The following is a 26,659-nucleotide window of genomic DNA, read 5'->3' as shown; positions in this document are numbered from 1 at the left end:
TTGGTGAAAATTAATTGACCATAAATGTATGGGTTTGTTTCTGTATTCTTGATTCCATTCTATTCGTATAAAAAATTTTGGGTGGGGGGGTACTGGGGATTGAACTCAGGGGTACTTGATTTCACTTGAACTTACACAGGACACTGATGTACAGTGCATGGTACTTGTCCACATTCTACTTGTTAGGAATTTTAATCTTGGGGATTGTTGGAGGTTGCAGGGAGTTGCAAGAAGGAGTGGTTACATCCTAGCCCTATTTTGTATTTTATTTAGAGACAGGATCTCACTGAATTGCTTAGAGCCTTACTTTTGCTGAGGCAAGCTTTGAACTCGTGATCCTCCTGCCTCAGCCTCCTGAGCCACTGGGATTACAGGTATGAGCCACCGAGCCCGGCATAAATAGTATTTTAATGAAGAATTTTCCCTGAGCCTTAACCCGGGAAAACCATGAGTAGAATCATGCCATTTTTGCCCTCGTTTATGACTAAATTTGGTGGAGTCCTGTAGGATCTCACTTAGGAATAAGAAGCAGAAAAATGGTTGTCTAGGAAATCAGGAATGGGATCTGTAGTGCCTCATGGAGAGAACTTAGGTTTGGAATTAGTAAGTCCTGGATTTGAATACTAGTTCTATCCAAAATTGTATGGCTTTGTGTAAGTTTCTTAACCTCTAGGAACTTCAGCTACTATGAAATGGGGATGATGGCAATGTCAATCTCAGAGGGCATTAGCATTAAGAGACAAAAGTTGTGAAAGTGGTAACATGGTCCCTGGTCCCTAACAGTAGGTATTTGATATCAAGCAAATTTATGGCTGATTCATGGTCTTGTGAATCCCTCCCATCTGACTCAGAGTGGTCGTATGGGGTTAGGAAAGGTGGGCTATTCCATGGTAACCTGTGCCAGTTCCTGTGTTTCTGCTTCTGTCTCCTACACTTATAGCAGCTATAGTTCCATTCCCTCACCTCTTTTGTCAGGTGTGGTGTAAAAGGTGGATGATAAAGAAGAAGGAAATAGCTTTCTACACACCAACTTTCTGGTCAGAAGAATAAATTTTAGGTTTGACCGATGCCCAGTAGTGAAGTACAGTGTAATTAGGAAATAGTTATATACTGTTTTATATATCTATAACTTAATTTTTATAGAAGAAACACGTAGTTTCATGGTAGATCTGGAACTCTGTCATAGGTGAGGGAATCCTGTCTGCATGAGCCACAGTTCAGGCCCCTTGTTTACTTGTGGCAGTCCCCAAATTGTAAGGAAAGAACCTGAGATGAAACAAGCTACCCTTCTTCTACACAAAGCTTCTAATCTTAACCCTAAATAGTAATGGTATTGCTGAAGTTTAGGAGGACAGGGCACAGTGTTTGTTGGCTTCTCATTATTTCAATTAGCTGGTTAGAGTGACTCACAAGACCTCTAAACAGGGTTGTTGCCCTAAAACTGTTTCCTTTCTCCATACTTGACTCTGTCACTTGGGAGGGGATACCATTTCTGGAACCCAGATTCAATAAGTACTTTTGGCTTGGTTGTCATCACTTCATATCCTTAAGATCCAGCTCCTCTCCACATTCTTCCTTTATTATTTTCTCTATTTGGATCCTTTGTGACTTTGTGGGTTTAGTAACAGGGAATCTGGCTCCTGTTATATGATTGTCAACTCCTGGGTCTCAGGAAGGCCATATTCAACTTTGTGTTGGTCAAACAACTTGTGCAGGGCACTGATGTAGAGTGCATGGTACTTGTCCACAGTCTCCTTGTTGGGCATTTTAATCTTGGGAATTGGCAGGGGTTCCCCAACTGTGGAGAAGGAGAAGAGAGAAGCATCAGAGTCCCCACCCCAAGTCACACTACCCTTCCCTCACTGGGGCCACATACTGACAGTATCTGGGCCCTTCCCCTTCCTTCATGCTTTTTTATTGTTGTTGATCTTTCTTTCCTACTTCCACCCTCCCTTCCTCCCTTCCTTCTCTCTCTCTCTCTCTCTCTCTGGATTGAGCCCAGGGATGCTTTATCACTGAGCTATATCCCCAGCCCGGCCCCCTTTTTTAAATGTTACTGCTGAATTGCTGAGGCTGTCATTTAACTTGTAGTACTCCTGCCTGGGAGTGCAGGCATGCACCACCACACCCTGTACTTTCTTCATTTTTCACCCCCCTACCCCTGCTCCAGCTCTATATTGGCCCTCATGCTCTGGCCACCTAATATAAACCATATTGCAGAGAACCAGAGTAAGCACAGGAGGGAGCTGAAGGAGTGTGTATGAATAATGATGTACTCATGACAGCTGTTGAACTCTCTCACCTGGGAATGGCCACAACTGTTATCTGCTTAATTGTCTTCCCCACCCTACTCTAAACCACACCTACTAGAATTCCTTTTGTCCCATCCTAGCTGTTAGTCGGATCTCCTAGGATTTGATGACTTGAGGTGGGGGGATCAAGGACCCACTCTGCCCAGGGAATGTGGAAAGCTCACCAACAGTGTTAATGGGCCGATTGAAAGGCAGAAAGCCCCAGGATCCACGAGTGAGGCCCCGGCCATGGAAGGTACACAAATTTATTCCCAGGGCTTTTTTAAATGCTCCCTGGATGGTTTTTTGAAAGAATCTTAACCATGTGCCTTCAGGGAACGTCTCCTGATTGTGAACTTCATTCTCACCGAAGGAATAGGAAGGGACAAGGTATGCCCTGCAAAGAGAAGGGCAGGGTATGAAATCCCCGAGGAAGCAAAACCTCCCCAAGCAAAATCTCCCCCGGAAAAACTCCATCCAAGATCAGAAATTTCTCCAACCTCCTCATTATAGGTCAAAAATTTAAGCATTCAAATATACCTGCCAGGTCCCACCCTCCCAAATGAACTGTGACAGAATGAAACTAATCTCGGACACCTAACTGCCTACAGTGAATCCAGCATCCAGAATGATCTTCCTAAATTGCATATGTGGACATGTCACTGCTCTCACTGAAACTCTTCCAGAACTCCTCACTGTGTACTATAGGGCTTAGCATGGCCTTTGTGCTCCAGCTGTCCCTACTTGGCTAGCTGCCCCTTTCCCTGCTCCTTCCTTGAGCCCTGTTTAGCCATACTAAGTGTGCAAAGTTCTCTCTCATCTATGTGTTCATGCTGCTCCCTCTGTCTTTTTGTGGCAAATTCCACTTTGCCTTTCAATTCTCAGTTCTGATATTGTCCCCTGGAAGAAATTTTCTTTAGCTACCTCCAATCCCCCACCCCCTACAGTGGCTTTGGTGCCCCTCATCTACTGCTGACCTGTCTCTTGTCCTCTCACTCCCTAGCCCTGCGTTACAGTCATCTCCTTTCCTGTCTGACTTCCCCAGGAGATGCCAAGCCCATCAAAAATAAGAATAGTATCATATTCACCTTTGAATCCCAAGGGCCTAACATGGTACCTGATATTTCATATATCCTCATGGAATGCTTGAATTCTTTCTCCCTTTTCATCTGACTGGAAACTCCTACTATTTAAATTCACAGTTCAGATGTCACTGAACTATGAAACCTCTACTCTGGTTTAAAGTCTTTCCATGGAATTGATGCTCCCATAGCAATTAGTATACATCTCCCTTATGCACTTGGTTCATTCAACAAATATCTCTTGAGTTCTTTCTATGTGCCAGCATTGTTCTAGGCCCTCAGAATATATCAGTGAATGGGCTGGGGATGTGGCTCAAGCTGTAGCGCGCTCGCCTGGCATGCGTGCGGCCCGGGTTCGATCCTCAGCACCACATACCAACAAAGATGTTGTGTCCGCCGAGAACTAAAAAGTAAATATTAAAAAATTCTCTCGCTCTCTCTCTCTTTAAAAAAAAAAAGAATATATCAGTGAACACACTGGATAAAAAAAAAATCTCTGACCTCATGGAACTTACTTTTTTACTGGAAGAGGAGGAAGATAAACACTAAAATAGCAGGTAAATAAAATAGATGATATATAAGAAGATGATAAATACAATAGGAAAACAGTAAAGCAGGAGAGTCAGGATAGAGCCATTTGAAAAGAGATGTTTCAGCAAAGGCTTGAAGGATGTACAGGAATGGACCAAGCAGCCATGTGGAGGAATAGTGCTCCAGGCGGAGGGGACATGAGGGCAAGACCCTAAGGCAAGAGTATATGTACTTGGGGAACAGCAAGGAGGCCAGTGGAGTTGTGAAGGCACAAACAAGTGGAGGAAGTAATGGGTGATGAGGTCAGGAAGGAGAGGTGGCTGAGGACTAGATGAGACTTAGTGTCTTTTAGACCCTTTTGAGGATTTTGGCTTTTGTTCCAAATAACATGGGAGCCACTGGAGCATTTTGAGTGTGAGATGATCTGACTTATATTGAACAAAATTATTCTGGCTATAGTTGTAAATGGACTCTTGGAAGTAAGGGAGGGAGACAGAAGCAGGGAGAGTAGATAGAAGTATTATATGATGGTAATTTAAACTAGATGGTTGTCTGAGATGGTAAATGACTGATTCTGATTACATTTTGTAATGATATGTGTGTGGGTCTGTCTTCCACAATGGACTGTGGGTTTATGAGGACCAGGTCTTATTTATTTCTAGAGCCTCAGTGCCTAGTCCTATGCCCTAAACATAGTAGGCATTTGATAACTGCTGAATGAGTGAAAATATATATTTAAAAAATATATTTTTTCAAACCAGATTAGATGTTTTTCGGGTTTGTGCCTTATTCATCTTGGCAATCCTCGTAGCACCAGGGCTAGTGCCTTCCTTGCCCTTTGGAGATTCTCAGGGTCTCCCAGTGAGTAGATGGATATAGAATGAAGCCCCACTTCCCTAGACCCCCAGCTTACCAGGCTAATGGGCATAAGGTGCAAGGTTTCCTATAATTCTTTCACCAACTTCAAGTGAGAAAGTTGTCCACTGTAATATGTCTGGAGGTTCAAACATCCCCAAGGCACAGTAGTAAAGGGGTAGAAGGAAACAGTGAAGAAGGGCCCCCCTAACAGGTTTCCCAGAGAGGACACCATTTTGGAGAGGGCTACAGAGGTCCTGTGTCATTATGAGAAGAGAGCCCAGAACCCAGGGACCCACCCTGTCTTCAGAGCCAATTTCACAAAACCTTTGCGATTTTTTAGCAAGATGGTGGAGGCTCCTGGGCGGCACAAGAGGGCTTCTGCAGCTCCACCCACCACAATAGTCACAGCATTTCCTGAGCCTTTCTTGGTCAGCAAGTACTCCAGGGCCAACTCACTCACTGGGCATATACCTGTGAAACCAGAGTCAAGTGGTAGAAGAAACTTGGTGCAGGGTTTTTCCAGACTCTTTCTGTTGGAGACAGTTTTGTCTCCTGCTTATTGCTGTTCCCACTCTCTGTCTTTGGCCCCCATATCCTGGGCTAGACTTAGCCTGAGGTGGATCCTTAGGCCTACATGCTTAACTTGGGGGTCTGTGCTGATACAATTGGGACTATACTGAGTTCCTCTGCCTTCTTCCATCCAGAGTCTACTATATTCTAAATCAACATTCTTTGAAACCCATGAACTACAGCCATCTTCCACTCTTCTCAGGCTGACAGCACTGAAGACCCTCCAGAGTTCTTTTCTCCATGGGTGATCAAGACTAGAGCCACCATCAACATGCTTCTACCCTAAGGGAAACCTGCCAAAGGGGAGCCATTGGCTGGTGGTTTTAAAGAGTAGGCAGACCTGGGAGCCTATCTAAGCCAAATTGAAATGAACAGTGGAAGGTGGATGACACCTTGTTGTTCAATGATAGCCAGAGTCTTTCATCACTTCTGAATCCTGTCTTTGCCCTTCACTCACCTTCTACTCTCTACTGCGATGACAAAAATTGACTCCAGGATCCAGCTTTGGAGAGAGATCCCTGCACCAGGGTCAAGTCAACCTCAGAGGGAAGCAGAAGCATCCCCTGGGATTCTAGTAATTCTACTTGTCCCCTTCAGATAAATGTATCTTACCTCTGGTGTCCAGAAGGATGAATATTCATCTAGAGAGGACATCTGTCAGGCTGCCCTGGCTTAAAGCCTGGTGTGGGGAAGTTGTCCTGATGGCATCTTATGCAAGGGCAGAGGTATTCCAAGAAGATAAAGTTCATGAACCAAAAGTATACTAGCTGGTATGAGAGACTCTAAAATGTTTTTAAGCTACCCTTGGATGAGAGCTGTATGGATGACTGGCCAAAAGAAAGCAACTGACATCCCAGAAAAGAGTCTGGTGAATCATCCCTGATTTTTGTTTATGATTCTGTTTAATACTTGGCTTTCAACTTCTACTTTCCATTTTGGCATTGATCCTGAACTCAGCCTTCTGATTCCCTCTGTGAAAGGAATCCTGGCAAATCATATGAATGCCTGTAACTTCCCCGGTTGCCCAACCAAATCCTGCCTCCCAGATCTCAGATGGAATCATATGCTTCACCACATACTCCTGACACTGGCCCAGTGTGTTCTAGATTCAATTTTTACCAAGTTCTTTTCTATGAGGGAATGACTGTCAGTGCTTATCAGTGTTGGAGCCCTGAGATACATTCTAAAATGGAATAATTGTACCAAAAAGAATTTCAGTTGTATGTATACATAGAAAATACTAATCAAAAGTAAATAAATGAAGGAATGTAAGGAAGATCATTAGAGGAGAAGAGGGAGAATGGGGGAGGGAGGAGGGAAAGAAAAGCAGGGGGAATGGGGATTTAAATCAAATACCTTGCATATGTTATTTTGCCAAAATGAACCCAAGTGCTATGTATAATTTTAATGCTCAAATAAAAAATAAGCAAAATTTAAAAGTTGAATGATTTATTATACTCACCCATTGACATTACATATTCCCGCACAATTGGGATCCAGAAGATCCCTTCCAAGGTCGCTAAAACGGGAGTGATGGATGGGAAAATCTGAGCAAAACCACTGGCCTCAGTGGCAAAGTTGATGAAGACACCATAAGAGAAAATTCCATGGGGGTGGCTGCCAATGATGTAGTTGTGTTTGGGAGAAAGGTCATGTGTCTTCACCAGCTGTTAGAGGGAGAATGAGTCAGAGCATTGGCTAGGCAGAAGAAAGAGGGGATGGGTAGACTCAGACCCCAATGGGTAGCCTATGTTTCCTTCTAGGAGCCTCAAATCTTTGCTCCTTGGGATGCCATCATTGACATAGGCTTGCCAGGAATCGTAGTGGTCCAAGAGGCTACACTGGGTTTTCCACTGTTCATCTGTTCCCCCACCTGCCCATCCATCTTGGGTCTCTGCTCTGCAGTATACCTCTGGGCCTTGACCTTCACTGATGGCCACCAGCACTCTTGAATAAATGGAACTGGATAGGGGGTCAGAGTCTGGGCAAAAAGGACCAAGGGCATCCAGAAGAAAGATAGTCACCTTTACTGGGAAGTAATTTTGGAAATACTTCCAGAGGGTCCAGTTTCGTACCCAAGCTGAATGCCTACCGCCTGTGGATAGAAAAGGGAAGGGAAGAGCAGTTGGAGACTTGCCAGTCCCTTTACCTCTCCCACAGGTGAAGAGTTCTGCTGGAAGTACTCATACCCTTAAAGGGGTCTCCTTTCCACACCTTAAAGCTCTAAGTACCATCCCTAACCCAACTCCCAAGACAGGAAGCCCCTATTCCTCTGGAGCCATCCAAAAAGTTTTTGGGACAACATCTCAAGACTGGGGGCACCTTCCCAGAAACTCCAACCTCTTAATTCTTTCTGGGCAGCCTGGCAAAGCCCTCTGTCCCCTTCCCTCCCCACTGTATTTCCCCCTCCCCTTCATCCACTTCCTTCACCCTGAGGTTTTTTTTTTTTGCACAGGCAGGATCACCATTCTGCCCCCATCACTTACCTTGATTGTGAGTATTCCAATCATAAGCAAGCCAGGCTAAGGCAAGCACAGCCAAACACCAGAATCTAGTGAACACCATGAAGTAGGGTATACTGATAATGGAAATAGTTCCTGAGGAGACACATGGGATCATGCACTTCAGTTTCTTTCCAGTTTCAGCACACCTCCCATAACTCCCATCTCCACTCCACACCAAAGGAGCAGCACAAAGTCAGAGTGGCCTCTTCTCTCCTTCTCCCCTTGTACCCTTGCCTAGCTCTTCTGTGGTCCAGGAAGACCTTTGAATTATTGGATCTGGAGCTCTCAATGGCTGAGATTTTAACAGCAGAACCATGAAGTGCTCAGAGCAGACCTTCATAAGGGGTCCAAGGACAGCAGTACTTTTTAGAAAATAGAATATCATGTTGGGCTGGTGGCTGATTATTCCCATTCTGGAACCTCAGGAAATTCTTTCTAAAATCTTGACCCTCCTTTCTTTTCTGAACCGCTAAGTCTGCGCATTCCAGAGCTTGCCTGCAGTATACAGGCTATTTGATTCTGAGAAAAAAAAATGCAGAATAGAAATTGCCTGACCATGTTCTGTTTTTTTCCTTTCACAATGTTATGAAAGTTCAAACGGGGAAAAATTTATCTCTGTTAGCAAAGGAACACAGCAGTCTGTGAAATGCAAACATAATACTTCTTACAGTTCTGGGAAATGAATGCCATTTTATTTTTATGTAGTTTTTGCCATGTTGGGGATTGAACTCAGGTCCTTGTGCATTACATCTGATATAAGTGCTCTACCACTGAGCTACATTCCATTTTTAAATCTGCATTCATGGAAAAGATGGGCTAAATACACATATTGTGAATAAAAAAAAAAGACCTAGCTAAGGGAATGACATCTTTAACAAGCTGCCACATCATGGTAGATGAAATTTTCAGAGAAACAAAAGAAACTTGAGTTACCAACAGGCTTGTCTCTTGCATTTGAGACATAAATGAAAATAACAGTAAAAAGACACGGTGGGCATTTCTTTAAAAACTCAGGTTATGAATAGGGCATGGTGGTGCCCACCTATATTCCCAGCAATTTTGGAGGCTGAGGCAGAAACATCATAAGTTTGAGGCCAGCCTTGGCAATTTAGCCAGACTCTGTCTCAATAATAATAATAAGGCTAGGGGTATAGATCAGTGGGAGAGCACTTGCCTACCGTGTGCTAGGCTCTGGGTTCCATCCAGTATTGCAAAAAAACAAAACCAAAAATTTCTAATTAAAGGTGGTCTAAATGTATCTTGCTTTGAATAAATTTTGTTGAAATCTTCAGTATTTACAATAGTGCCTGGCACATAGTAGGTCAACAAATATCTAGACTGGCTGAAAAATAAATAAATAAATAGATAAATAAATATTATCTCTTTAAAGTCAACTTAAGTGATTAACGTTTAGTTAGCATGTGCAATGCTATTTAAATATGACATTATTTTAAAAGTGTAGCCAGATTGTGTGCCTTCTTACATATTTGGTTTATCTACCAGTCCTAAGGTAGCCTAGGTGCCCTTACCTGGATAAACACCATCTTGTGGAATTTATTGGAACTGCAGGTGTGGCTCTGCAGGAAACCAGAAGTGCAATCTGAGAACAAGCCTTCCAGATCCAGCCTGTTTGAATATCATCAGTGTAACGCGCGGTGACAAAAGTGGGATTGTAGGATATGGTGAAGATAAAGGGAAGATCGGTAATGTAGAAGAAGGAGACTGAGAGGCAGAGTAGAGGGATGGGTTAGGGGAGGCAATGCAGAATGAATTCTTTAAAAAATGTTATCTGCATATATAAATATACCACAGGGAACCTCACCTTTATGCATTAGTAAAAAGAACCAATTAAATATAACTAAATAGCTAGGTGTGGTGGTGCATGTCTGTAATCCCAGTTACTCAGGAGGCTGAGGCAGGAGAATTGCAAGTTCAAGGCCAGCCTCTGCAGCTTAGGGAAACCCTAAGCAAGTTAGCAAGACCCTGTTTCAAAATAAAAAATAAAAAGGACTGGGGATGTGGCTCAGTGGTTAAGAGGATGGAAAGGAAGTCTAGTAGAGTAGAGCTTCAAAATAGAATGGAGAGGGGAGGGAGAACCTGAGGAAAAGGGGAAGATCATGAACTGAAATTGAATTCCATGCATGTTTGACTTTGTCAGGAGGAACCCAACTACTGTGTACAACTATAAAGCTCTAATAAAAGATAAATAAAGAAAAATAAAGAGAATAAACAGAGGCCCAAAGTAGAAAAGCTAAAGATCACAAAACAAGGAATTTCATGACATAAAGCAAAGGCATCTGGGGAAGGAGTGATGAAAAATAAGGCATGACATTGAGACCAGGAGACAGTTCCAACATCTTGTTCACAGTCAAGTGAATGAATGTGAAGAGGATTATCAAGAATGAATTTCAGGGCTGGGGATGTGGCTCAAGCGGTAGCACGCTCGCCTGGCATGCATGCGGCCCGGGTTCCATCCTCAGCACCACATACAAACAAAGGTGTTGTGTCCGCCGAAAACCAAAAAAATAAATATTAAAAAAATTCTCTCTCTCTCTCTCTAAAAAAAAAAAGAATGAATTTCATATACATAGGTTACTTTTTAAAAAAATTGCAGTGCTGGGGATTGATCCAGAGTCTCAGGTATTCTAGGCAAATACTCTATCAACTGAGCCACATCCCTAGCCCCACAGGTTTCTAATTTAGTTTGTACTGAGGCCGACCAAGCCATTCTAAAAGATGTGCAGTTGTAGCTCATCATCATTCTAATTTGCATTTCCCTGATTGCTGATGATGCTTACCAGCTTTTCCTTTGCTTATCTGCCTTCTGTGTTTCCTCTTTAGTGAAACTTCTGTTCAAATCTTTTGCCCATTTTTCAATTGGGTTATTTGTTTTTTTACTATTGACTTTGGGAGGTGCTTATACATTTTAAATACAAATCTGTTCTGGTATGCGATTTGCAAATATTTTCTCCCAGTCCTTGTCTATCTTTTATTTCTCTTAATGGGGGGGGGGGTCTCTTTCTTAGTGTGAAACCTTTTGATTTTGATGAATTTATTTTTTTCCTTTTGTAAGTTGTGCTTGGGTATGTGTGTGCATGTGTGTGCATGTGTGTGCATCTGTGTGTTTGTGTGTGTGTGTGAGAGTGTGCATGTGGTACTGAGAACTGAATCCAAGACTGTTCTACCACTGAGCTGCATCCCCAACCCTTTTATTTATTTATTTATTTTGAGACAGGGTCTTATTAAGTTCCTGAGGGTAGCCAGAACATATGATCCTGCCTCAGCCTCCTTCCTGGGATTATAGGGGTACACCAACATGCCCAGCTTTGGTGAATATTTTTGATGTGCTATTTGATTTGGTTCCTTCATATTTTGTTGAGAATTTTTGCTTCTTCTATTTTCTCATTAAGAATATGGACCTAGAATTTTATTTTATTGTAGTTTTCTTGCCTGCCTTTTATATCAGGGTAATGCTGGCCTTGTAAAATGAGTTTGGAAGTGTTCCCTCCTCTTTAGTTTTTTTGGAAGCATTTAAGAAATGTTGAGTGCCAGATACTGTGGCACACACTTGTAATCCCAGCTACTAGAAAGGCTGAAGCAGGAGGATCTCAAGTTTGAGGCCAGTCTTAGTAAGATCCTGTCTCCAAATTAAAAAAAATAAATAAAAAAAGGGCTGGGAATGTAGCTTAGTGGTAAAGCACCCTTGGGTTCAGTCCCCAGTATTGCAAAAAATGTTGATATTAGTTCTTCTTTGTTTTTTTTTTCTTTGAATGTTTGGTAGAATTCAGTCATGAAGCCATCTGGTTCTGGGCTTTAACTTGTTGGGAGATTTTTGATTATTGACACAATCTCCTTACTCATTATTGGTCTGTTCAGATTTTCTAATTCTTCATGATTCATTCTTGGAAGGTCATATGTATCTAGGAATGTATCCATTTCTTCTAGGTTTCCAATTTACTGGCATGTGATCATTCATACTAGTCTTATGATCCTCTGTGTTTCTGTAGTATCAGTAGTCATGTATCCTCTTTCATGTTTTATTTTATTTGATATTATCTCTCTTTTTCTTGGTTAGTCTAATTAAAGGTTTGTCAAGGACTGGGGTTGTAACACAGTGATAGAGTACTTGTCTTGCATATGTGAGGCACTGGGTTAGATCCTCAGCACCACATAAAAATAAATAAAGATATTGTGGTCCATCTACAACTAAGAAAAAATTTTAAAAAGGTTTGTCAATGTTATCTGTTCAAAAAGCCAACTCTTGCATTTGTTGATCTTTTCTATTATTTTTTCTAATCTCTATTTCATTTATTTATACTCTAATCCTTATTATTTCCTTCCTTTTGCTAACTTTGGACTTAATTTATTGTTTTTATAATTTTTGAACTAAAATTAGTATGCTTGAGATCTTTCTCTTTTCTTTATGTGTTTATTGACATGTTTTTATTGTATTTATTCAGAAGTATTTCACTCTTTGATGATATTAAAGGGGTACTGTGTTTTAAATTTCTACTTTCAGTTGTTCCCCTATTTTGATGCTGTTCCTTTATTTTGAATACTATCTCCCTAACTTTCTGCTTATCAAAATTCCCTCAGCTTTCTAGACTTAGCTTAAAGTACACTAACTTGGTGATATCTTTGCTAATCCCCTGGATAGAATTAAAGCTTTCCCCCTCTGCATCCTTCTAACATGCTGTGTTCCTGTTTGTCCCTGTTCCATTTAGTCTGCTTGTGTAGCTAGTACCTCATATGTCTGGCCCTTTCCCTGTTATACATAACTTTGAAAGTAGTCATTAGCTTGGGGCCAAGCACAGGCAGATGACTCATGATATGTATTTGTTACATTGAATTGTAGTACAGGGAGAAGTTCAATTTCAAAATTATCCAAGTGGCAGGTGAAAGTTAATAGGAAGAAAAACCACAAGTGCCCTTCTTCCAAATAAGGAAATGCCATCAGAGGTGTGTGTGTGTGTGTGTGTGTGTGTGTGTGTGTGTGTAAGGCCGTGGGTAACCAGTTATTTCCAGTATAAGCTGGAAATGAAGGGTGAAAACATTATGTTTCAGGGTAATGAATGAAAGTTTTGGCAACACCTGTCAAATGGAGTCAGTTGGCCCAACGCTTGCAGAAATCCAAGAATGCAGCTGGTTTGTCAAAGAGGATTTTCAGTGGCTTTAATGATTACTTATTGAAAAGCAATTAACTATAAGTGTAAGAAACTATAGTAGTAAAAGATAATGTAATAATTCAGCAAACATTGACTGGAACTGCCAGACACGTGGTGCTTATCTGTAATCCTGGTGGCTCAGGAGGCTGAGGCAGGAGGATTGAAAGTTCAAAGCCAAACGCAGCAATTTAGTAAGGCCCTAAGCAACTTAGTGAGGCCTTGTCTCAAAATAAAAAATGATAAGGGCTAGAGATGCAGTTCGGTAGTTAAGTGTCCCTATGTTCAATATCCAGTATAAAAAAATATATATATATACATTGACTGAGATTGCCTCATATGAAATTGCTGTGCTCAAAGTCATGGGGAGATCATTGGGGACTGGAAAGAAGAAGAAGGGAGTAAGCTTTGAAATAATGAAAGTAATACAAATTTGCTCCTTGATCCTGTGTATTGAGCATTTGCTACGAGATAGCAGTCTATTCAGTACCTAAAGTGAAATTATCTTATCTAATCCTCACAATCCTGATAAGTAATTTTATTATTACCATTTCAAAGATGAATAAACTGAGGCTCAGAGAGGTCATATATCTTCACTCCAAACTTTGGAAAAAAGAAAGTAGTTGGCATTTATTAAGCATTATGTACCAAGAGCTATTTTGAGCACCTTTGTGCATTAACTCATATTAATATATGTAGAAAACGAAGTTCCTGCTTTCAGGCACTCTAGACTTCATGTGAATGTTAATGTTTAAAGAGGAAGGGTAGGAGTTTGACTGATTGGTGGAGGATAGGCCTTCCATGCACAGGAAGTGCTTGAACAAATTCCTGGAGATGATAGAGTCCAAGGCCTTTGAGTAACAGTACAACCTGCAAAACTACAAGAAGCATGAGGAAGCCATAGAACAGGAAGTGAAGCTGAGAAAGAAACTGTAGGCATTAGAGCTGAGGAGTAGTGAGTAAAGACTATTAAGCAGAGGAATGGCTTAATCATATCTGTATTTTGGGAAGACAACTTGGAATAACTGTGGGAACCATAGAAACTGTAGGCAGGGAGCTGGGGCTGTAGCTTACATGCCTAGCATGCACAAAGCACTAGGTTCAATTTCCAGGACTGAAAAAAAGGAAGAAAGAAAGAAAAACTGTAGGGCTGGGGATATGGCTCAAGCGGTAGCGCGCTCACCTGGAAAGCGCGGGGCGCTGGGTTCGATCCTCAGCACCACATACAAAGATGTTGTGTCTGCTGAAAACTAAAAAATAAATATTAAAAATTCTCTCTCTCTTTCTCTCTCTCTGTCTCAAAAAAAAAAAAAAAACTGTAGCCAAGGAGATCAGCTAAGAGTTTTAGTGATTCAGGTGAGAGGCAATGGGAACCCAGAATAGGCTACTCTATATCAAACCAGTTTGAAAGATGCCAGGGGAAGTTAAAATTTCAGCCCAATGCAGTTGTAGGGAGGATGGAGAGGGAGCAGGGAAGGATGTCTTGACGGGGCCTGTGGGGGATGCTGGGAATGCATTATAGACCTTTATCTGCTTAATTTTCTAGGAACTAGTTATATTTTTTTCTTCCTGAAGGTGCAACGAAATTAAAGTCTATGGTATCTACCTTGGAAGTGATTGTCATGCATCTGTGGGTCAAGTGCATGGTTGGCAGTCTCATGATGTGGTACTATGGTTTGAATGTGTCCCCAAAAATTCATGTGTTGGAAACTTCATCTCCAATGCAACAGTTTTGAGGGGTGGGAACTTTAAGTGTTTAATAGAGTCATGCTGTGTTTACAGGAGTGGCTTCCTGATAAAGGTGAGCATGGCTTCCTCTTGCACCTCCCTGTTGCGTGTACTCACTCTCATTTCTTGCTTTCTGCCTGCCATGGAATGATGTGGCAAAAAGACCCTCTCCAGATGCCGGCACCTTAATATTGGATTTTCCAGCCTCCAGAACTATGAGCTAAAAATACTTCTATTGTTGATAAGTTATCTAATCTGTGATACTCTGTTATAGCAGCAGAAACTAAGGTAAGGTGGTTGAACTCCGAGTAACATTAATTTCCATGATAGAAAGGAAGAAAACCGCCATCTGTTGAGAATTTTCTCACTTCATTGATGATTAGGATATTTTTTTATGGTGGTGGTGGGGTTACTGGAGATTGAACTCAGAGGCACTTTACAACTGAGCCACATATGCAGCCCTTTTTATCTTTTACTTTAAGACAGGGTCTCCCTAAGTTGTTTATGGCTTCTGTAAGTTGTTGGGGCTGGCCTCGAACTTGAGATCCTTCTTCCTCAGCCCCTTGAGCTGTTTGGATTATAGGTATGCACCACTGTGCCCAGGTTTAGGACATTCTTGAGAGACTGGCACTATGTATGCTCTGTTTCTACTATGGTGGAGTGCTCAAGATCACATAAAAAATAACTGAGAGTTACTTGCACAAAATCTTGTAGCAGTAGATGGCAGAACTCTAGCTGATCCCCAAGACTATATTCTATTTTTTTGTAGTATCAGAAACTAAAATTTAGAGGGCAGACTCCCCCATGTATATCAGAAGGATGTGTAAAGAAGAGAAAAAAGAACAAGAGTTGAACTTAAAGGTTTCTGCTTAGGAAGAAGGAATATGGACAGACTATCAATTTAGTTTCAAGTTCTTCAAATATAACCTATAACCCCCCCCAAAAAAATAGTGTCAAGCTAATTCATGTCCTATTTAACCACATCATTTCTTTCCTTTCCTGACTCTCCTGATCCACTCAACCATTTGTAATATTTTTCCCTGACACCCTAATATCACTTTATCATGGCTCTTTCTTTTGCTTACCACAGCCTATCTGACATTTTAGTGATTTGTGTATGTGTCCAGCACTGGCATATAAACTATGCACAATGTTAGAATGAATGATTCATTTATCTCTGTTACTAGATAGTAAAGAACATGTAATTAACTCATTTGTAGTCTCAGAAAAGGCAGCCCAAGGTCTTACTTATATTTAGTGCTTGCTCTATAACTATTGGAGAACAGATTTTAATCTCTGTAGACATCACACCTTGTAGATGACATAGCTAATTTGGTACTCGCCAAGACCCAGGATTCTTCTAATATCTAGAATAATCACTAAATGAACAGAATCAGGATGTTTAACATACAAACTAGTAGAGAAAGCCAAATGGAATAATAATAAATCTAAAAGAAATCAAGAGCCAGGCATGGTGGCACATGCCTGTAATCCCAGCAGCTCAGGAGGCTAAAGCAGGAGGGTTGCAAGTTCAAAGCCAGCCTCAGCAATTTAACGAGGCCCCAAGCAACTTGCAAGACCCTGTCTCAAGTTAAAAAATAAAAAAAGGCTGGGGGTGTAGCTCAGTGGTTAAGGGGCCCTGGGTTCAATCCTGGGTACCTAAATAAATAAATAAAGAGCACATGAAAAGATGTTTAGCATCACTAATCACTAGAAAAATGCAAGTCAAAACCACAATGAAGGGCTGGGGTTGTGGCTTAGTGGTAGTGGTAGAGCTCTTGCCTAGCACGTGTGAGGCACTGGGTTTGATCCCCAGCACCACATAAAAATAAACAAATAAAATAATAAAGATATTGTGTCCATCTACAACTAAAAAACTATTTTAAAAAACACAAATATCATTTCATACCCATTATTTTAAAAAACACAAATATCATTTCATACCCATTAGCATGGTTATAGCTGCTTGTGGTGATATGTACCTGTAATCCAAGTGTCTTGGAGGCTAAAGCAGGAGGATCACAACTTCAAGGCCAGCCTTGGCAACTTAATGAGACCCTAAGCAACTTAGTGAGATCCCTGTCTCAAAAACCATAAAGGTCTGGGGATATAACTCAGTGGTAAAGTGCTCTTGGGTTCAATCTCCAGCACCAAAAAAAAAAGTGCTGCTGAGGATGTGGAGAATTAAAATTGAAAGCAGAAAATCAGAGTCTTCAGGAGATTTTTATGTACCTATGTTTTTTTTCCCCTTCAATACTAGAAATTGAACCCAGGGACACTTCACCACTGAGCTACATCCTCAACCCTTTTTATTTTTTTTTTTTTAAATTTTGAGCCAGAATCTTACTAAGTTGCTTAGGATCTCACTAAGTTGCTGAGCCTGGCCTTGAACTTGCAATCCTCCTGCCTCAGCCTCCTGAGTTGCTGGGATTACAGGCATGTGCCATCCCACTCAGTTTAAGCAGTCATGTTGAGAGCAGCATTATTTAAAGTAGCCAAGAGGCAGACGTATCTATCAATGGATGAATGCATAGACAATATTTAGTGTATGCATATAAGGTAATATTATTTAGCTTTATAAAGGAAGGAAATTCTCTACTTGGGAGGCTGAGGCAGGAGGATCTTGAATTTGAGGCCAACCTTAGCAACATAGCAAGAACCTGTCTTAAATTTTTTAAAATATTTTTTAGCTACACATGGACACAATATCTTTACTTTGTCTATTCATTTTAAGTGGTACTGAGGATTGAACCCAGTGCCTCACATGTGCAAGGCAAGCGATTTACCACTGAGTCACAACCCTAGCCCCTTAATTTTTTTTTAAAAAGGAAATTCTGACATATGCTACCATATGGATGAATCTTAATAACATTATGCTAAGTGAAGTAAGTCAGTCAAAAAGATGAATACTGTATGATTCCACTTACATGTGGTACCTAGAATGGGCAAATTCATATACAGAAAGGAGAACGGTAGTTGCAAGTAGTGGAAGGAGAGGAAATTGGGTTGTTAGTGTTTAACACATGCAGATTTTCAGTTTGAGAAAATGAAAAATTCAGGAGATGATTGATGGTGAATGTACTGAACATTACTGAACTGTAAACTTTAAAATGGTTAAAATGATAAATTTGCTGTTCTGTGTATTTTATCACAATAAAAAATAACCTTTAAAATGTAGGCAAAAGACAACGTTCACATTTATAATTATGTGATTTCACTGATGACACAACCATGCCATCATGTGTCCCTAACATGCCCACTCCGGTCCTCCAGCTCTTCCAGGACCACTGGAAGCTGGAGAGATTTAGCATGAAGAAGGCTAACCCTCACCTTCTTGGTCCCTTACCTATTCAGTTGCCTGATAGTGCCTCAGTTCTTTCCCTGCCCAGAGACAGTGTCCTTTGAAAGGGGAAAAGGAATATAAGAAAAAGTACTTCAGGAAGTAGTGATTTTTCTGGGAGAAAAATAAGACTGTTTTAATAAGGAGAGCCACCCCAGAAGACCAAGATAATCTGGGCATTTGTGTTCAAGTATTATATTAAGGTCTTCCTGTGTAGAAGAGACCATGAGCCTAAAAGGATCCACAGCTCCTCCTCTCTCCTTTTTTTTTTTTTTTAAGAGAGAGTGAGGAGAGAGGAGAGAGAGAGAATTTTTTTAATATTTATTTTTTAGTTCTCGGCGGACACAACATCTTTGTTGGTATGTGGTGCTGAGGATCGAACCCGGGCCGCACACATGTCAGGCGAGCGCGCCACCACTTGAGCCACATCCCCAGCCCCTCTCTCCTATTTTTAACTTTTATTTTGTTTTGAGGTGCTGGGGGTTGAACCTAGGGCAAGTCAGGCAAGTGCTCTGCCACTGAGCCACGCCCCCAGCCCTTAGCTCTTCCTCTCCTGACCTCTTTCCCTTGCTCTCTCGCCTCTATTTGCTCACTCTTTTGGGGTTCCAGACTTGAAATGATGGCTGCTAGTGCTATACCAAGTCTCTTAGGAAATCCCCTTGCCACTCACTTTTCTAGCTGGAACTGGAACTTAGCAAAGGGGTCTCTTTGAGGAAGTTAAGGCAGAATGCAAAGGAAAACAAAAAGAAACTGAAAAACTATAAACAAATAAGTTTACAAAAATTAACTTTCTTTTCTTTTTACAGCTAGAGTCAAACCATTGATGAGTTCAGGCATGATTCCATTTTACTGTCTATCTCTCTATCTATCATCTATCATCTATCTATTTTATTTTTGTGGCACTGGCAATTGAATCCAAGGGTGCTTCTACTACCGAGTTACATCCCCAGCCCTTTTTATCTTTTATTTTGAATTAGCATCTCCCTAAGTTGCCAAAGCTAGCCTCAAACTTTTTATCCTCTTGCCTTAGCCTCCCAAGTAGAGAATTTCCTTTTTAATAAGGTATAATAAATCTTTATCTTTTGGGGGTGCCATGAACCTCCCTGGAAACCTGGGGATGCTTATGGACTTCTTCTCTGAAAAATATTTTTAAATGCACAAAATAGGGCTGGGGTTATGGCTCAGTGGCAGAGCGCTTGCCTAACACATGTGAGGCACTGGGTTCAATCCTCACCACCACATAAAAATAAATAAAGGAGGGGCTGGGGCTGGGGCTCAGTGGTAGAGCACTCGTCTAGCACATGGGAGGCCCTGGGTTTGATCCTCAGCACCACATAAAAATAAATAAATAAAATAAAGGTATTGTGTCCACCTACAACTAAAAAATAAATATTTAAATAAATAAATAAATAAAGGTATTGTGTCTATCTACAACTAAAAAAAACTTTTAAATGCACAAAATAAGGTTCACATACATACAAAAGTAGCCCATTATATTAAAATACAGTTATCACAATATTCCTTCAAAATATGATATTAGTAACCAATATGGATTTCTTGGTTTATGCATAAATAACCAGATCTATCAGTCTTTCTAATAACTACTGGAATTTTGAAGCAGTCATGGGCATAAATGAAATTTCAAGATGCCTGTAACAACTTTAATATGAAATGCAAATCTCTGTGGTGTCTGCTGTTTACAAAGTCACAGGGGCTGCTGACACTTCTGGGGTTTATTGCCTACATTCATCATCAAAGGATAGGCTCCATTTCCACTAGAGGTTAGTGAAAGGAAAAAATGTATTTCTTTCAAGCCAAATTCAAAGTCCTGTAATTACCCTCAAATTCTTGGTCTGCAGACCCCTGGTTAAGATCCTCTGTTCTAAGGGGTCATATAGCCTCCCATGGATTGGAGCCAGCTGTTTTCTACCTGTTTATCCTTCAGAATGACATTATTTTTTCTCATCCTGTTTCCAGGCTTGGCCCTCTAATTGATATCCCACAAAGCCCTGGTTTCTAGCTGGCCAGAGCTTGTGTCTGTCAGCCCATCTGTTCCGCATTGATGACTGTTGTGCCCTCAGTCCACCAAACAATTGGTCCTTTCTCAAAATTCTGTTCAATGAGTTACTAAGGTAGCCCTGGGTTTTTCACAATTCTCTCTCTCCAGTCTCATACTAGAAAATCACTTCATGTCTTCCTAGTAATATCAGCTTTGCAAGCCACCACCACCTCTGTCCTATGCCCAAATGTGATTCTTTTCAGCCTGCTTAATAGGGGACAGCTCCTAAGAAGGATGAAATACTCTTTTAAACAAGAAAAGCCATAGCCTCACTCTTGGCCTTTGTGCCACCAGTCCAGTCCTTCCCCCCATGATGGGGCAGAACAATCAGATGATCACATCGGAACCCTCCTCATCTGGGGGTGTCTGACCTCTTGATGTGCTCCCATATGCTTCCCAGCCCTTGGAATTCACTCACCTAAAATAAAATAGACTGGAATCCACTGCATAACAGAGAGGGTTTGGAGGCCCTCCTGAAGATTTAGCCTGGAGAAAAAGGTCATGGTCACAGTGCTGTTCTGTTGTGGCAAGAAGCCCAACCAGAAGCTCTGAACTTCTTAAGCTGAGTTGATTATAGATGCTTTGCTATAATCTCTTATCACTTAACTGCAGGAGTTTTGTCAGCCTTGACCACACCTTTCCTCCAGTTCACTACTTATTTGAGGCCCCACCCCAACTTCCTACACATATCTGGTTGCAGGTCAGACTATCTCATCTCTCCAATAGGTTTCCTTTCTCCATGTATGCCCAATTTAAATGTGGCAGAAATGGCCTTGGATGGCTTTATCTGTGGTGAGGTCATGTGTGATAAATGAGTGCACAAAGACCAGATTAGGCCTCAATCAAGGACTTCTGAAAAGAAGCCCACCATCTATCCCTGCTCCAAGAAAGGGACCTGGTAGTTGGGCATGGTGGTGCATGCCAATAATATCAGTAATTTGTGAGGCTGAGTCAAAAGTATTGCAAGTTAAAAGCCAGCCTTAGCAAGTTAGTGAGACCCTTGACCACTTAGCAAAACCCTGTCTCCAAATTTGAAAAGTGCTTGAGATGTAGGTCAGTGGCAGAGTGCCCCTGGCTTCAATCCCTAGTACTGCAAAAATAAATATATATATATATATATATATATATATATATATATATATATATATATATATTTATTTTAAAGACAAGGGACCTGGTAGTCATATTTGTTTCTGCCCTAGTGGCTGCTATGGTTCTTCTGCGGAGAGCTTCCTAGTCTACCTAAGACTGTTTTTCTGCACAAATAATTAGACTTCTCCCATCTCTCTTTGTGCCTCCATTCCCAGAGGCTATGTATCAGCAGCCAGATCCAGTATGGCTGAGTGGGAGGAGCATTGCACAGAGAGCAGACTAGCTTCCAGGCCTAGCTGCACCTGTGAAAATTCCCTTTGGAAATTGGTCTCTCTCTCTAATGCTCCCTGTGAGCATTTGCTGTTGAAAGGCAGCATAGTGGTTAGGATCATGGAGTTTAGAGCCAGACAGCTAGAGTTCAAATCTCAGCTCTGTCACTTACAAGTTGGTGAACCACTATTCCTTGATTTCCCCCATCTATAAAATGGGGATAATTACAATATTTACTTAACAGGGTTTTACTAAGGATTAAATGAGTGAATGAATGTAAAGTGCTTAGCACAGAGCATGGTACACAGGAGGCACTATATAAGTGTTTCCTGTTTTTATTGTTCATTTAATTTAATTCATGGCTAATGAAAAACTACTATGTTTCAGGTTAAAAGGCTTTATTCAGCACACAAGACTTTGGAAAATCAAAGATGGCTCCCAGGTCCCAGTCCTTTGGATTTACTTTTTTTGGTCTCTATTTATTGAGTGACTACTGTTTGCAAGGCACTGTTACATATTGAGGATTAAATGGGGGATGAAAACAGACATGGTTCCTGCCTTTATTGAACTTACAGCCTAGTGGAGGAGACAGACATTAAAACCAAAAAATGAAAGGGACTGTGGATGTAGCTCAGTGGTAGAGAGCCCTTGAGTTCCATGTCTAATATCAAGAACAAAACAAAGCAAAAATCACAACAAAATGTCTACACACTGGAGTTTGTGATGTGTCCTACAGAAGAGGCCAGTGTTCCCAGCCTAAGGCATTAAATAAACACAGAACTAAAAAAAAAATTGTTAAATGTAACTGAAAGGGTTACTGAGAAAATCAAATGGAAAAGTAATATCAAGTGTTCTTTGAGTGCAAGGGACATTGATGCCTTATCCCTTTCCGGGAAAAATAATCACAGTTCTATCTTGTCATCTCCCACTCTGGTTTGGCCTCCCTGATTAGAATGATTAACATGACTCATCAAAATTGAGCTTAGAGAACTTTTTGGTATGTCAGGGTGTTCCATTCCCCCATGTACCTTACAAGGCCACCTGACATGCCATGGCTTCCTTTCTTCCTCTTCTTTCTTTTCTCCCTCCTGAGCTAGCTGGGGTTCTCAAGCTGCTTCTTAGTGCTACATAGAGAGGGAGATGTGTTGGGATATGTCTGCTCAGAATTTTCAAGGGAGACAGGAAAGAGGTAAGAGAGGAAGGCCTGGGTCTTCTAGGAGAAAGCAGATATGGAGGGGCCTGGAATACCCAGGACAGACCTACGATGTCAAGAGCTCCAAACCCCTTACAGAACAGGTTTCCCTTCCCCTCCACTTTCAGGGAGGCAAATGGGGGAGATCTAGAAAGGGCTCAAGGTCACACTTGGAGCCAGAGGCAGGGCAGGCCAGACTGTTTTCTGTCTCTGTTTTCCTAATATTGGGCTCAGGGCTTGGTGCAGAGAAGATGCTCAAGTAATTTCTTGTGGAACCGATAAGGGAGATCAGAACTCCTGGTGCCCCAAACATGCTGGCTGAGCTGGAGCACTCTTAAGCCTGATGGACAAGTGTGACATAAGCAGCAGGGAAAATAGAGCAGGAAGAAGAGAAGCAGAACCACAGAGAAACCCTAAACCTCTAGCACTCAGGATTTTCCAATTTCATTTCTACCAACCAACCAAAACTTGGCAAAGTAAGCAGAAATGAAAGAAAGGTGGTCATGAAGCACAAAGATCTGTCAATTTCATTTGCAACTGTTTGAGGATGACATGATTTGCATCTCGAAGAAACTCACAATTCAGCCAGGTTTGGTGGCGTACACCTATAATTCCAGACTCAGGAGGCTGAGGCAGGAGGATCAAAAGTTCTAGGCCAGCCTTGGCAACTTAGCAAGATCTGTCTCAAAATTTTAAAAATAATAAAAAGGGCTGGGGATGTAACTCAGTAGTAGAGCACCCCTGGATTCAATCCCCAGTGCCAAAAAAAGAAAAAAAAGAAACCCATATACTAGTGTGGGAAGTAGATGGAAGATATACACCTGCTCAGGGTGCTGTGGAGTGCGAAGAAGAAAGAAGCACCCACCAACTCCAGGGTAATCAGGGAAGACCCTGTGGAAGAGACGACGCTGCAGTGGGGTGAAAAGGTCTACAGAAGGACAGTCCAAGAAAGATGGCAATGATTTGGCCAACTGGAAGGAATTGCAACTTGGGATAAGGTGGACCACAAAGAAATTTTGAAGGAGCAACAGCCAAACAAAAATAAGAAAGGAAGAAAGTAGAAGGAAAAGAAGACTAAAGGATCAGGGAGCTCAAAATGCCTGGGAGAAGTAAGGGTAGCACTGAATAGAGAAGCCCCAGGATTCTTCTTCCTGGATTCAAGGTCAGCCTTCTGAATGATTCATTTCCAGAAAACATTGAATAGCTGAGGTTGTGCCATAATTTGTTTTCTTCTAATCTGTTCCCTCTGTCATACCCTTATTGGTCTAGATATTGTAATTTCAGCTCAATTGAAGAAGTTAGCCAGGTGTGGTGGAATATGCCTGTAATCCCAGCAACTCAGGAGGCTGAGGCAGAAGGATTGTGAGATCAAATCCAGCCTCAGCAACGGCAAGGTGCTAAGCAACTCAGTGAGACTCTGTCTCTAAATAAAATACAAAATAGGGCTGGGGATGTGACTCAGTGGTTGAGTGCCACTGAGTTCAATCCCCAGTACTGCCCCCCAACAAATAAAGTTAAAGGAGAATCTATTTAATGCCAGGTACCAGGCCAAGTACTATAGAAAGTCCATACATAATCTCTCCATTCAACACATTTTTATTGAGGCCCTATGCACCAGAAGTCTGGTATTGTATTAGGTTTACAATTGTGTGTGTTTTGGGTCATGGGCATAGGAAGATAAAGAAAGAAGTGTACACATCATCTATATAAGGATGGAGGTCATTAGAAAATTACAAAGGAGATGGAAGAGAAAGCTGTGTGACCTTGGAGGTCTAGGTATTGTAATTTCAGCTCAATTAAAAAAGTTTGGTTTCCTTGTCTTGTAAAAGAATCTATCATATTTGTTTGCTGCAAGGATTAGTGATAATGTCTGAGAAGCCTCTCAGCCTGTGCAAGGCCTACCCACTGGGAGCTATTTCATGGTACCAGTATTTAGCTGTGGGAATGGGATTGACAATGGACTCCAACAGGTTCAGGAGTGGGAAACATGCCATTTTCTTTGGGGCCCCAGCACACACAAAAGTCTCATTTCCACTCAATTTCATACCACATCAGATACAGTCTCTATACCCAACCAGGAAATGTCCTTTCCTCTTCTGGGCCTTAGCCCAAGGCAGTCTCTTAGCCTGACTGACTCCAATCCCTCCTTCAAGACTCAGTGAAAATGTCACTCCCTGAGACTCTGCTCTCTCCTCTAGATTCTCAAGGTACATTATCTATATTTTGGGGAGAGCACATAACAGGGAATTAAGTCTATAGCCAACTTTAGGGCAATGCATTATAGACAGGACACTTTTGGCATATTTTTTATAGCCAGGATATCCACATGATTCCAAATTTAAAAGGGTGAAAACTCTTCTTCCCTGGCCTGGACCAACCCAACATTCCTCCTACTCCAGGGATATTTTTTTTTTCTCTTTCAGGTTTATTTTATCTGTACTCAAGCAAACAAGGTCATTTACTTTGTTAAACGAATAAAGAAGCAAGGAGTAAAATCAAGGAAACAATCTAAGTGTTCAAAATCTGGGTCTGATTAAGTAAGTGATTATATAACCACATTATAGACTAATCTGCAGTCATTAAAAGTCACTAAAATTATTGTAGGGCAGACTGAGAGTTATAAGCCAAGCTTTAAAAGCAGAATCTAAAGCAGACTTCTACTGTGAATATGCTTGGTGAAAAAAGTGGTCTCTTCAGTGAGAGACTGAAATGATCTATCAGTCTGAGAGAGAAATGACTGGTGCTTTAAGGTGAAGGGATTCTGAGTTTTCTTTTATGTAAAGTTGTTTGAATATGAAAAGAAAGAGGCTGGATTATTGTGAATCTGCCTGATGAAGAAGTGTGATTCATAATCGGACTCATTCATTTGGTCATTCATTCAGCAAACATTTGAATGCTTGCTTTGTCAGGAGGAAGAAACCAGAAACAATGCTGAGCTTTTCAGGATGAGCACCAAGAAGGTGATTGGGACACAAGAAGCTCTGATGGAGAGAGAGGGCTGGGGTGGGATGTTGAATTCGAGTTCTGTTTGTTCATTAAGAGAAATAGGATAGCAGATGGTAGGACCTGGGGGGGGGGGGAAAGGTCAGGTCGGACCTGGGGTGGGGGGGAAAGGTCAGGTTTAGTGATTGCTATCAGCACACACATGATCAGGAAATCTGGAGGCAAGATGGAACTCACCCAGGGAGAATGTAGACAGAGCTGGGACTAGAGCCCATATCACCTTGTTATGGAACATGAGTGAACTGTGCCGGGTTGAGTTGAGCCTTGGCTTCAGTGGGTTGAAAGGAATCTGTGAGGAAATGCTGTGTAGGTGTTGATGACAGCTGTTGTGCAAGGAGAGAGTGTTAACAATATGGTATTGCAGTAGGGTACTTGACAGAGATGGGGGCAAAGTGCCTGTAGGGCTCATGAGCCAAGTCCAGGACTTTCTGGAGTTCAGATAACAGAGAGGTGGCTTTGTTTTCAAAATTTCCCCTCTTTTGAAGTTGTTTATATTATACTATTATTATTATTTCCCCTCACCCCCACTAGTTGGGATTGAACACAGAAGTGCTCTACTACTGAGCTACATCCCCAACCTTTTTTAGTTTTTGTTTTGGAACAGAATCTCTCACCACATTGCTGAGGCTGGCCTCCAACTTGCAATCCTCCTGCTTCAGCCCCCAAGTTGCTAGGATTACAGGCATGTGTGTGACTCCACCCCTGACCTCAAACTGTTATTTAAAACAGAAGTGCAGTCTTTGCTCAGGGTCACCCAGTTTGGGAGTGGCATATCTGGAGAACTGAGACTTTAAATCAGGACTCTTTAACTCCAGTTTTGGGGGCTTTAAAATGAAATTAAATAAATAAAGCCTCACATTCAACTTTTCCAAATCTAATTCTCACCTCCAGGCCAGAGCACAGAGTGCACATATTTTGACTAAACTCATATGTTTGCATGCTCTACTTAGCTCTGTGACTGAAGAATGTCACTGACT

The 26,659-nt window shown here is 41.5% G+C and overlaps 1 protein-coding gene across 1 annotated transcript; it reads right to left on the bottom strand.

Annotated features, from left to right (window-relative positions):
- Positions 1–1,643: 1,643 nt before the first annotated feature.
- Dgat2l6 (diacylglycerol O-acyltransferase 2 like 6) lies at positions 1,644–20,628 on the bottom strand. Its single transcript, XM_026399997.1, has 7 exons — positions 20,544–20,628; positions 7,819–7,929; positions 7,357–7,427; positions 6,795–6,999; positions 5,059–5,233; positions 2,477–2,688; positions 1,644–1,798 (listed from the first exon to the last, which is right to left on the bottom strand). Exons 1-7 carry the CDS (start codon positions 20,626–20,628, stop codon positions 1,644–1,646), a joined length of 1,014 nt encoding a protein of 337 aa, XP_026255782.1.
- Positions 20,629–26,659: the final 6,031 nt, after the last annotated feature.

Source organism: Urocitellus parryii, chromosome X (assembly GCF_045843805.1).
Source record: "Urocitellus parryii isolate mUroPar1 chromosome X, mUroPar1.hap1, whole genome shotgun sequence".
Taxonomy (NCBI): domain Eukaryota; kingdom Metazoa; phylum Chordata; class Mammalia; order Rodentia; family Sciuridae; genus Urocitellus; species Urocitellus parryii.
This window is presented reverse-complemented; position numbering and strand designations above follow the sequence as displayed.

Excerpts from the sequence above, each read along its gene's own strand:
- Dgat2l6 (XM_026399997.1), bottom strand. The coding sequence starts at position 20,628 with ATGACCTTTTTCTCCAGGCTAAATCTTCAGGAGGGCCTCCAAACCCTC. Across the intron at positions 7,930-20,543 it reads TCCAGTCTATTTTATTTTAG|GAACTATTTCCATTATCAGT; the intron begins GTGAGTGAATTC and ends GTGTCTCCTCAG. Across the intron at positions 7,000-7,356 it reads AAAATTACTTCCCAGTAAAG|CTGGTGAAGACACATGACCT; the intron begins GTGACTATCTTT and ends TCCCTCTAACAG.